General features: G+C 30.3%; 1 protein-coding gene across 4 annotated transcripts in view; it reads left to right on the top strand.

The window, feature by feature from the left end:
- Positions 1–13,491, top strand: part of LOC122527631 (tubby-related protein 4) — a 99,860-nt gene that overhangs the window by 68,586 nt on the left and 17,783 nt on the right. For all 4 annotated transcript variants that reach the window (XM_043651985.1, XM_043651984.1, XM_043651983.1 and 1 more), the window contains exon 3: positions 13,278–13,460. In XM_043651985.1, coding sequence (XP_043507920.1) covers positions 13,278–13,460 — 183 coding nt within the window. The remainder of the gene's footprint in view (positions 1–13,277; positions 13,461–13,491) is intronic.

Here is a 13,491-nt window from a genome sequence, read left to right as displayed (position 1 = left end):
ATACAATATATGTATATATACACATATATTGTATAAATATTACGAGGGATTAGCAAGTTCTCGGGAAGTTCTGTTTCGATAGAAAGAGATGAAATAAGAAGAAGCATTAATAAAACAAATATTCATGCATTTCTCAAGCATTATTATTACAAATACTGGCTGACTCCTTGACAAACCCCGTGAGCGTGCACGCGCAAAAACGCATTCGGGACCTCGAAGACTCATTTGCATCATCGTTTCATTTTTCATTCGTTCACTTCAAAATTTCCTGTCTCTTCTACGTTTCTCCTTACGTTTCTTTTCGCGTTTTTTTCTTTTTCAATTTTTTTGCATCTGCAACCTAACACTGTCTCTTTTCTCACTAATCCTTTCCTTTTTCTTTTCTCATGATCTCGTCGAGTTGTGTGTGTTTGTGTGTGTGTGTGTGTGTGTGTGTGTGTGTGTGTGTACTCTTCCATCTGCTATTTTTCGTTTTTTTGCTTTCGAGTCGACGACGCAGACTACAGTTATCAGTATTATATATATATAATCGTACGTACGCGTAATTTTGTTAAACCATCGATATACTGTTAACTATCGATTGCCCGACATTGGAGGAAAAAAAAAAAAGAAAAAGTGGACGACGCGTCGAAGGATGGATTTTCTATCGCGATCATCGATTATGCTGACTCTATATATATCGTGTACGTACGTATGTGCGTGTCCACGTGTGTGTAACAACAAAATTGCCAAAAGAAGAAGAAAAAAAAAAGAAAAAAAAAAAAAAAACAAAAAAATCCTTCGGAACCCCGTTTACAATTTTGCTCGTCGACTCTCTACGTATGTGTGTGTGTATGTGTGTGTGTGTGTGTGTATCCCCGAGGTTACGTCGCTGATAATAACGTCAACGGCGTCGGAGGGCTATAATTCTGTTTGGTGTCCTCCGACGTCGTCCCAAACGGCTTTACATAACACGACTCTCTCGACGGTTGATCGTGCGTGCATGGTAACAGCGCACGAGCGTGATTGAAAAGAATCAGAGACAAAAATAACGGTATACACTCGGATGATAATAAATACTACCTGTATGCACGTAATAGTTAGTTACGCCGTGAAACGATTAGATTTCCATTCTCATTTATCGTTTATAATTCTTACTTGACATTTTATACGTTATATGCATTATGTATGTATGTATATATATATATATATATATATATATATATATATACATATATATATATATATATATATATTTTTTTTTTATGTATAATAGATCAGCATAGTTTCGTAGAGACAATGCGATTTTATCATCGCGTGTCGATTATCTCGCGACGAGTGATGCCGACGATTTTTTTTTCTCTTTTTCGTTGCACGATACCTAAATGCAACATTAATCAATGTAGGTATGCTTACGTTTGTATTTGATATAAATATAACGTATGTATAGTGTCGTATATTAGACGTTAGAGATGCTTTTCTCTCCTTCTTTTTTTTTTTTCTCTTTTTCCTTTTTTTCTTTTTTTCTCTTTTTCTTTTCTTTTTCTTTTCAATGTGTTTCTTCTCGAGTTTACTCTTACGTATACTCTAGTACACGTGTGTTCTCGTTTGTGTGCAACGGTGTACGAGTGCAAGGGGAAGGCACTTCCGCTGTTTCCCGGTCGACTCCTCGTTCAAAAACTTGGCAACTGCGCGTCCTCTTCCTCGTGATTGTCCGTGAAAATTTGCACGAATATGAAGAAAATGGGCGAACAAAAGGCAAAGGGAAGATTTAGACACACGTCGCCGGAGAGAAAAAAAAAAAAAAAAAGTGTTGAAACTTGTCCACGAGAGATCTTAACAATCGAACCCAGGGAAAAGGACTTTTCGCAGTCGCGGGTTTTCGACGAGGATCTAGGAAAAATCCAGCCACCCTCTCGGTAGTGTACGTACAAGTGTGAACAGCGAGTTGAGGAACCCTTAGGTAGTTTGTCGGTTCGTGTGCGTGACTCGTTAGAAACCGGAAATACGCGAATACAAACAACATATAACACATGCGCAAATACCTCTGTGCGAGGCTGAGGATTTCAGAGGCCAGCAGGCCGTTCGAATTCGTTCACGAACCGAATAATGCATATATCGTTATATCCTTATTTTATTAGAGGGTGTATCGACAGTACAACAATATAAATATTCTATTCAGCGTGGCAATAAGAAAAAAGAGAAAAAAAAAAAAAGAAAAATATTCCGTAAGGACGCGAGAAATCTTTTCCAGCAACGAAAACAAACACAAAAGATCCGTTCTCACGCGAGAATTTCCCAACATTTCCAACTGTTTCCAGATAATTCGTGCAACACTCGCCAATTGGAATATTTATTCAATCCGGATCCAAGAATGTGCGATACACCCCCGGCATATCCCTGTTGTGTACGTACGTACGTGTAAAAATGTAAACGGCCACGCGCGTGGCAGAGTACGTGTAGACGTGTGTGCGTCGTGCGTGTCCTCGCTTACGGATACGTACTTTGTGTCACAGTGTTTTTCAATTACATCGAGAACGCACTATATCACAACGAATCGCCGCGTTTCTTCGCGTCCTGTTCACCGCCGGGACCAACGGCGATCTCTCACTTCGTTCTAGGTTTCATCTACCGTTTACAAAATAACCGCGTTATTATTTAACTCTGCTCGCTATGGAAGACCGTGTTTTCCTGAACAATGTTGCGCCTGTGATGAGAGGACTGTTTCACTCCGTAAAATCGCCTCGCCGTTTTGTGCGTGTTGCCTTTGTGTCTCTTTTCTTCTTCTTTTTCTTTGTTTTTTTTTTCTCTCTCTCGTTTGCGCGCACATCCCGTACGTGTGTACATGTGTATGTCGTGTTTGCGCTGTTTCGATCGTAGCTCGAGAGATCGCCTTCGAGTCCCGCGGTGGGAACAAAGGAAACGGGAGGAAACCGGAGAGTACGCCGAGTTCGGTGAATTTTCACTTACACAATGAAAACAAACGCGTCTAAATCGTACGATAAATAATCGCACGAACGATTAACGGGTCGATTTTCGTCGATTGCCAACGAAATTGCAAACGAAAGTGAGTTGAAAGCGATTAGAAAGATGCGCGAGGGATTCGAATTTTGCTTCGCCGCGTACTCCACGGCTCCTTTCACTTCCGATTCCCCTCATTTCATTCTTCCACTGTATATGTCAGTGAATAAATTAAATGTATGTACTTATATACAATACATATATATGTATATCTATACATACAATATACTCTTTTCTTTTTTCTTTTTTTCAATCATTTTAGACGTAAAGAAAATTATTATTTACACATATGTAGATCTACAATATACATATTTAGATGCAATATACGTATATATATATATATATATATATATATATATATATATATATATATATATATATATATATATATATATATTTTTTTTTATATTTATTCGTATTCGTATGTCAAGACGAATTGACGAGTGATAATTAAATCAAAAGTATTTGCAAACTTTGCACAAATATTTCACGACATTTGAGTATTAATAAAACAATATTTTTGGTGTTCTGTATAATTATATGTGATATAATTGCATGTACATATTACGATATAATTTGAATAACAAGATAATATTTAAAAGTGGGACTACTTTTCTTCAAAAAAATTACAAAAAATCAAATATCTGCAAAAACACTAAAAAAATTTTTTTTGTAAGTTACGCAAAGAAAATTCGACAAAATATTAGGATTGCTTAAATGTTTGTCGTTTAATCCTAATATTCAAAGTTCAATAAAATAGCAAAAAAAGTCGGCAAATTTGAAGGGATTATTATAAATTTCAGTCTCCGAGACTTTTTTCTTTTTTTAAGAAAAGTACCGCTACTTTTCCATTCGCTAAAATGTTAAAATATTTCTAAAAACCCAGGGAAAAACTCAGCACTATCAAAATAGAGGTTTTACGCTTCAAAATATGGCCGAGTTATCGCAGTTTAAAATATCGATAATTAGTAGTTAAAATTCGATAAGTGTAATCTTAATTTAATATTTAATTTTACTTTAGTAAATATAAACGAAAATTTTAAATATACATATGTATATCCACTAACATTTACAAGCACAAAATATAATAAAAAAACATTTCATCCATTATTAAAATAATTATCCGCAATGTAATTATAATATTTATTAGAATAACAATAGAACTTTTACAACAACATTGTGTTTCAATATAGTACTCTTGCTTGTCAATGTACTTATGCAGTCTATATTTATACAGAGTTTTTATATCCTTAGAAAAAAATGTTGTTTACTGACAGTGAAAAGCAAATCACGCGTATCTTCCTTCCTCACCCGCTCCTTCCTCAACATTATCTTCTGTACATATTGAATATTGAATAACGCATAAGTATGTGTCTACGTACATACATATGTATTTGATAAAAAAGGAATAGAAAGATACGAAGAGGAAGGATAATTGAATGCAGGAATTGCATACTCAAAAAATGCAATCTCTGGCATTTTATACATTCATTTTTACTGTGTAATAAAAAATATGTAAATGCAGTGAGAGAGAAAAATGAATATACACTTAACAAAAATGAGTCACATATAATATTTATAGTAACATAGTAATAGGTATGTGATATTTATAGTACTTCAAATATGTGTGGAGACACGTACAAGAACAAAAAATATGACATTATACGTAACATATTTTACACATTTTATCAAACATGACAGAAATAGTATCATGGTTTGGAATAATACGGTATTTGGAATAATACGGTATTTGGAATATGAAGCTAAAAATTTCATTTTATTAACAGTATTGTAAACAGATTTAGATATTTAGATCAAATCTTAAAATCAAATTTAATTGCAAGTGTTCAGTTGCCAGATTCATGAATCTTTTGCGATAAAATTGAGATCTACAGCATACATATTGATTACTGTAGAATACTCCAAGTCGATTAATTCTCCATTAGAGTCTCTAAATTTTGACGTAATATAAAATTTCTAAGAAATATTAAATAAATATATACGTTTTCATGATATATTCACTTTTGATTCTCATTGTAGGTGATGTTTAGTATAAATAAAATGCGTGCGACGAAACACAATCTCAAAAAATAAAAACTGATAATAATCAGAAACAAATAACGATCATTGTCTGTCAGTCACGTATAATCGTTTTGATGAATTCGTAACAAGAGATGGAATATGTAATCGATTGTAATTTTGTCTACCGTCCGACCAACTTTTAAATTATTTCCAATCATTTTAAATAATTTTCTTCAATTTTTTAAGCAATTTCAACTTTCAATATAATGCCGAAATTAAAGTTATTCAAGATAATAGAAAATTTCGTTTGTAACGTCAACAAGGGAGTTAAAATGACTCAAGAGATTGTAAATAAAATTACATTTAAATACTTTATTATACAATATTTTTTATTTTTATATCTATATAAAATTTATGTTCTATGATTCTTGTCAAAATTAAAAAATGTTTTAAAGTATGTCTTTTTATTTATATTGAATAGAACTTCCATCAAGTATTTTCCTATTTACTTATCAATAACAATGTGTAGAATCATCCCAATTAAATTCATTTTTTTATATGAATCTCTTTGCTTGATTCTTACTAGAATTATAAATGAACTGAAGTAATAGAATATTATACTAGATTACTGAATCAAAATCTTTCAAATGTAATAATCCATCAAATGTGTTTCCCAAATTGAATTTTGCAATTTATTGAAAAACATGATGTATATTTGTAGAGTAAGTTATTTAATTTTCCGATACGCCTGCATGAAATCCCAGAATAATGCATATGCATAACAGCATGTCAAGGACATGTATTCTCGCAAAGATAAATTTCATCTGAAAGGAGATACCGATATTTCTTGGAAAAAGGAATTCATACCATCTTTAAATATATCGGTTGTTCCAGATTTGTTTCTCACAGTATTGTCGCATTCTACTTTGGTTTCGAAGCCAACAGAAAAATCAAGGCACCCACAACTCCTTATCGATTAGCGTCTTTACTTTCTATCTTTGCTATGACTTCCCTGGTTAATCTTATTCTGTAGAATTTTGAAAGTATTTTATATTATATAATGATATATAATGATTATTTATTAGAATTTCTTACATCGCTATCGTGATTACTACGTACATCGTTGATCGTTTTTAAAAATTAATTATAAAAACAGAAAAATCTACTTCTGTTAAATGAAATTTTATAACATGCATGAATATTATAACGTAGAAATTGTTAAGTAGTAACCGAAAGTACAACAAGCGGATAAAAAGTAATTGCTCATTTAAAAATAAATCAAAAGCGTAAAATTTTCAATCAAAAATTTATTTCGTAGAAAATCAAATTTAAAAATTCAATACGTTCACATGTATAGTTATAATTCTCATTGTTTCCGTATACAATGTCTATGGAATTTTTACGGGTTATTTAATTCTAGAAAATATAAAGGATTTTATGAATAATTTTATAATATTATATAAATGAAATATTAATAAAATAAATAAATAAAAATCAGTAATACGTGCAAAGCAATCATACATAATAAATATACGTATGTATATGTAAGTATTTACATACGCGCACAGTTTAACTAGTGAAATAAAACCAATTTTATTTTTAATTTATTTTAACCATTTTGGATGCATACCATGTGTAATTTATTGTACTTTATAGAGTAAAAGAAAATCAAGCAAAAAAGAAAATGTATATTCTGTGTTATTTAAAAAATATGTGTCAGACATGATACAAGTTATTATTCGTAAAGTTCCAAGGACAATTTGATACACACATTAAAAAGAAACTACTTTATCTGATACACTTTTGATGACAGTAGCATACAATTTATATTTTATGAAGTAGGTCTATGACATAGTAACATAGATTGTAAACAAAAACTACCTAGTTTCCTAATGTAAGTAATGTAAACAAGTTTCTTAATGTAAACGGAAATGACATGAGTTAATAACAATGATACAATGAGTTAATAACATGAGAATGATAAATACTTAAAATCGTAGGAAAATAATTATTACTAATGTATAATATTAAACTTATTTGAATGGTATTTGAACTACTAATTTGTTAACCCCATTTCAATCTTCTTAGGTAAGCATTGATTATTGTAATTTATTACATCGTATTAGATCTAAGATATCGAAACATTATATATAATTTGTAATTATTAATTTAAAGAATCGAAACTTCAAATTCGAATTCAAATTCCAAGATTAGAATTTGTTTTTTCATTTAAATCTTACTAAGAGCGTGACTCGACATTATATGACAAGAGGTTAATTTTATATACATATGATTAACTGTATTATTGCTCGTATTAATTAATTAAGAAATTAAAGTAGAAAAGTAATCAAAATTAATTATTTTGTAGTAACGGAACATGGATAATTTCCCAATATATATTTAATCCGTACCGCTTATTAATATATAATTAATCAAACTGTATCTCAAAACATTAATTTGAGTTTAAACTTATAATAACTGTAAGAAATATTAGCATATATATTTCATGTTGCATTTTACACACGAAACTATTGATTTACTGTTATCAAAAATCTTGAATTTATCAATAATTTTGAATTTATATTCCTCATTGTAAGATAATCGATATTCACTTGGAATATATAGTTGAATCTTGTTATTGGAATTCTATTGTACAAATAGTGCATTTCGTACTATACGTATATGTATATTACAACATTTACTTTCTTTTATCGAGATCCTTGAAGATAACTGTTAAAACAAGATCTCTTCATAATATCGTATTGTAGCATTGATTTCTTCATAATGCTTTAGTGTAGTATTTAGATACAGAACGATCATAATACTGTATTTTAATGTCATTAAAACGGAATCAAGTAGTGTTATCAATTAAGATCATTTCACTTCATTTCAAAAATCGATCGCATCAGAAGAAAAAACATATAAAATCTATTTTTTCTATAATTTCAAAAGCTGCCATTGATCGAATTCATGTAGTCATGAATATAAAACATGCGAAATATCGATAGTAAAAAATTTGTATGGCAAACAAATATGAAAAAATTCAAAACAATGTAATATTAAACTTAAACAAAGTGCGTAAAATTGTTTTCACTAGTAAACGAATAAGAAAATTATCTTTTTCTTCACTTACGTGTTTATTCTAGTTATTTATATCGATCAAATTTTTTCACACAATCCATCACTGTGACTAGTTTAATTGTTTAGAATGAAAGAGTTTGCATATAATAGGAATATTGTAGAGTTGGTTATACAATCATGAAAGTAACAGTATAATTTGATAAAAGAAATGCAAGAAACAGTTTTTATTTCAACTTTTATTCCAAAATCTTGAAAATCAATGTATACCTGAATAATTCAGCCGACCAATAGTTTTTATATTCTGAAACCAAAATTTCTAATATATATATACATGTACAGATTTTCGTTTTAATATCATAAAGTCAATTAATTTCACTCTCAATAGCGTTGGATACTGTTTTATGATTTTGACAACAATATTATTATAACAATAATATATAATTTATGATTACGTATCATCAAGATTCATTTATTAAAACGCGAAAACGAAATTGTTTGCGATCATGCAACTTGTAGATGGCATTTGTCTATCAATTAATCTATAAAATACACTTTCATAATGGTGCAATGATACGTTGCTAAATATAATCCGAGCACAAACTTGGATTCCGTACTTCGCTTTCTGATGGATAACGCCTACAGAACATACATGAGTATCATTAGTTTAAATATGCCGTTATTTGTCCTAATATAATCTCTCTAACACTTGGACATTTTTAAACACCTATTTATGTTCACGAGTATCTTTATAATAAGATTACGTCGTACATTTTTAAATGATTTTAAATATTTAGATTACAACCGTTGTAAAATTCTTTTGAATCGAGGTTTTCTCAATTAAATCAGAAAGTAATTTAGATGTTAGCTTTTAAATCTTTATTTTCAATACTTATTATTTTATGCATTACATTTTTTACTTTGTGATTTATGCCTCGCCTTTTTGTTTTCTTTGAACAAATTATGTAATTAAATCAATTGTAATGTACAACAAAACTAAATCAGATACATGGCATTTAAATGAATAAAAAATAAATATAATATTTATTTATTAAATGAATATGATATAATATTTTATTTTTAACAGTGGGATAATAGATCTTATTAAATAATAAATTTCTTATTGAAGTTTACAAATCAAAATAGAGAAACAAAATGTGAGAAGTAAGTTTAATGTGAATTGAAATTCTTTAGCAACATATTGATACTCAAAACCGCCTTTTTTTGTCTTTACTTTAACGTTACGAGTACAATACACTTTTGCACAAATATAAAAAAAGCAATAGTCGAGTGAAACTGTTAACTTATAAATAAAAATTATTTATCAAACTTATTAGCTTATAATCATTCTTTTCTGTTTTAAGTTAACTTTGTACATTAATATTTTAACTCTGCTGTAAAAGTTTAGTTTCAACTCTTATTCTATATAATATTCGATTAATAAAAGTTCTGGGCGATCTTAATTTGAGCAGACTAAACTATAAAAATTAAGAAAATTTTTTTTATTAGCATTACTTGGGGAAATGAAAGCGCTATTTTACATAAATATGAAAGAGAAAGCACATTATGATCTTTATGTAATTTTATTTTATTAACAATGGTAATCTGAAAAGAACAAGAAGTTTCATATCCACTCATATCACTTAGAGTTCAGAATCTAGTTTTAGAAATAATTATTGTTACGGCGCAGTGCGACGGTGAATGCTGGTTGCTACCCGCTTCGCTAGTCGTTCTCTCGCCGTGCCTTTTACAGCCGCCGGAGAGATGGTTTTAAGAATGAAGTCAAGATGTAGAATAAATACTTATATTTTACTGTTATACAAATGTTGATTGTAATGAGTGTGTTGTGTGTTATGAGTCGGGAGAGGGTACGCTAGCTCTCCTCGTGACTGATGCGGAGTGACGGATTCTGACTGACTGCTTGTGATTGACTGAATCTACGATTTTATGGCCACAGCCAAGTATCCCTTTTCCTAGGCTTTGTTTCTGCCCTACCGAGACTTTCCACATCCTATCTCTCCCTCCAAGTCCTTAGATGAGAGTATGACAGGACAATTGAATCTGGAAATTCTCGAGGTAGGAATTGATCTGGCTGACCGCCTCGGAAGACATATCTGTTCTGCGCCAGAACAAATATGTTCTCCAAAGTATTCTTAAATGCTCGATTATTAAGTATAAATTTTAAAGCACCAAATACCTGTTCCATACTAAAAGTTGCGAAGCTGTGAACTGCTGGTAGTTGACTTAGAAACGATCTTTTAAATCTTTATTAATCCAGTATTTTAATCCAGTGTTTTAATACATTTGGATTTAAGTTAACTATTTCCGGATTCATTTTCACCGAATAATTCAAGGTTATTTTGATTTGTGAACTTTAATAAGAAATTTTTTAAGTTTTTTTCAGATTTATCAAATCTAGAACTTTTTCAAAGCAGAATAAATATTGCTGCTTAAATAAAACTTTTTTCTATTTTCAAGAAAATAAAAGTTTATTTATACAAAAATAAAGATTTTAGTTAGTACATTGCATTTTATAATAATTTTTTTCTGAACGGAAAAATAATAATCGTAAATTACAGTTATTTCATAATTAATTTAAAATTTTAACAAGTTCATTTGACCCCTGGAAAAAAAGAAGTTGCTTATTTGTTCATTATTTGTAAATAGATATTTATACGGATTATGTATATTATTAAAGAACTACAATTCTAAACAGAAACAACTTTCACTTGAAATCTTACAACGAATACTATACTTTACTTTATACAAAGTTATTCTCGCAGTTGGGGGATGGGTTATATCTCAAGAAGGTAAAAGAATGGTAAAAAGTGCAAAAAAACTGTACAGAGGAAAATTGATTGATTTTCTTCTACAGGTTTACTTAACAGGTTTTATAAATGTAACGATGTAGATCCAGAAAATACAGATGTAACTTTTTAAAAATAGAATCGTATATTTTTTTATACATTAATCGATAAAGCTCGACATTTTCTCTAAAAAAAAAATTTATTTATATATGTCGAAAAATAATTAATTTAGAAGATATTTTAACTTCAGTTTTATAAAAATCTATCGCGGTAATGAAAGGAAGAAGGACAAGGGCAGTATTCATATTTGTATTCATATTATGAAGTGTCACTGTCTTTCATGCGTAGATTTTATAACATTTAGATTTTATAAAATTAAAATTAAAATGTCTCCTAAATTAAAGGACGCATCTACATTTTCTCGTACCTCGTTACAATATTAAAAAAAAAAGTAAGCCTGCAGAAAATTAGATCGTTTCATTCCAATCAACTTTCTTCTACACAACTTGATTACATCTCCTATCATCCTTGAGATATAACCCAATTCAATTACGAGAATTACTCTGTATATTTTTACATATTATGTGCATTTTTGCATCTTTAAATAATTTCCAATAAATGCATAAAAATCCACAGTCTTTATAAGATATTTATAACGTGAAAGAAAAAATTCAATATGTAAATGTTACTATTAAAGTTTATAATATAATATCCCTGCTCATTTGTTTTGCTTGTAATAGATGATGTTATTCGATACGAATGTTGTATTATTCCCTGAGATTAATTTGTCAATAGTTTAACCAAAATGTTAATTTTGAATTCGTCTTGACGTAGACTACAACATAGCATTATAAAAATGGATGTTAATGTGCCAAAAAAGTACGACAACTTTAAAAAAACTTTTCAAAATAACCTGCACAGAATTTTTTTAATAACATCAGATGTACGCTTTGAAAACATTTAAATCCTGTAGTTACTTTTTCTTAACATTAATAACAGCGAAAATAATTTAGATATAGAATTTCAAATTAACACCCTATATATAATAACTGAGTATGAGTGAGACTACGGGGGGAGGGGAGGGGAGGGGAGGCATTTAAAACAGGCCACCTGAATATCTCGCTTATTTTCGGAGATAGAAGAAAATGTATCAGATTAAACTTATTTGGTATTGAGGGGCTAATAATCTGATGTTACTGATTTTTTTTTATAGGTGAAGACGTCAAGGAGATATAAAGGTCAACTCTGGTTTTTTTAAACAGAACGATATGGTTTTTTACTTACATTCTGATAGAGAATTTCAAGACGAATACAATAATGAAGGTCATTCAAGATCACTCAAGGTCAACTGCAAGAGAAAACATATTATCTCAAAGCACTCTTCGAACATGTTTACGTTCTCACTGCTAGAACAAGTTCAAAATGTCATCCTTGAACATGGATACATAGTCTAAAACGTTGCATAGTTTAAAAAGTGAAGATCTATTACGATCGGGAAACTTTTCACCATGCACACGTACAGCTTCCCTCATAGTGCTACGACATTCACCAAAAATCAGTATCATTTCCACTTTCTTTGTTATCGTGTAACGCATTTTGGGAAACTGAACACTAAAATTGAATATTCAGTGCGACGGTAATGATTGCTGCCCACTTTGTCATAAAACTAAGAGCAAAATGGTACGTGTGCATGATGAAAAATTTCCCGATCGTAATAGATCTCCACTTTTTAGATTATGCAACGTTTTAGACTATGTATCCATGTTCAAGGACGACATTTTGAACTTGTTCTAGCAGTGAGAACGCAAACAACATGTTCGAAGAGTGCTTTGAGATAATATGTTTTCTCTTGCAGTTGACCTTGAGTGATCTTGAATAACCTTCATTATAGGACATTGTATTCGTCTGGAAATTCTCTATCAGAATGTAACTAAAAAACCATATCGTTCCATTTAAAAAAAAACCAGAGTTGACCTTCATATCTCCTTGACGTCTCCACCTATAAAAAAATCAGTAACATCAGATTATTAGCCCCTCAATACCAAATAAGTTTGATCTGATACATTTTCTTCTATCTCCGAAAACAAGCGAGATATTCAGGTGGTTTTAAATGCCCCTGTATATTTCAAACTGCATACAACACTTGGTTCAGACCAAAAATTTTTTATCTTGGAACAAAATAAAAATAATCAAAATAGTCATATCGAATAATCAAAAGCAGAACCTTTAACTTTGTTATCTCGACAGAAAAGTAAGAAATGGAAAATGGAAAATATCACAGAAAAAATTGATAATGCCTATACTTAGATAATAGATAACTTTAACAAAATGTTTTTATTGTTTTATATATTAATGAAATTCTTACTGCAGGTAATACTAGTGAAATGGAACGAACCATACCAGAAGTTAGCCTCCTGCGATAGTTCCGGCGTGATTTTTGTGTGGATTAAATACGAGGGCAGGTGGAGTATAGAACTGATCAACGATAGGAGCACTCCAGTTACACATTTCTCGTGGTCACATGATGGACGAATGGCTCTTATATGCTACAGGGTAATTCAATTTATAAAACGTTCACGGTTGA

The sequence above is a fragment of the Frieseomelitta varia genome, unplaced genomic scaffold (genome assembly GCF_011392965.1).
Source record: "Frieseomelitta varia isolate USP_RPSP 00005682 unplaced genomic scaffold, Fvar_1.2 scaffold_229, whole genome shotgun sequence".
Classification (NCBI taxonomy): domain Eukaryota; kingdom Metazoa; phylum Arthropoda; class Insecta; order Hymenoptera; family Apidae; genus Frieseomelitta; species Frieseomelitta varia.
Note: the sequence above shows the minus strand (reverse complement) of the source record. Positions and strands in the feature narration are given on the sequence as shown.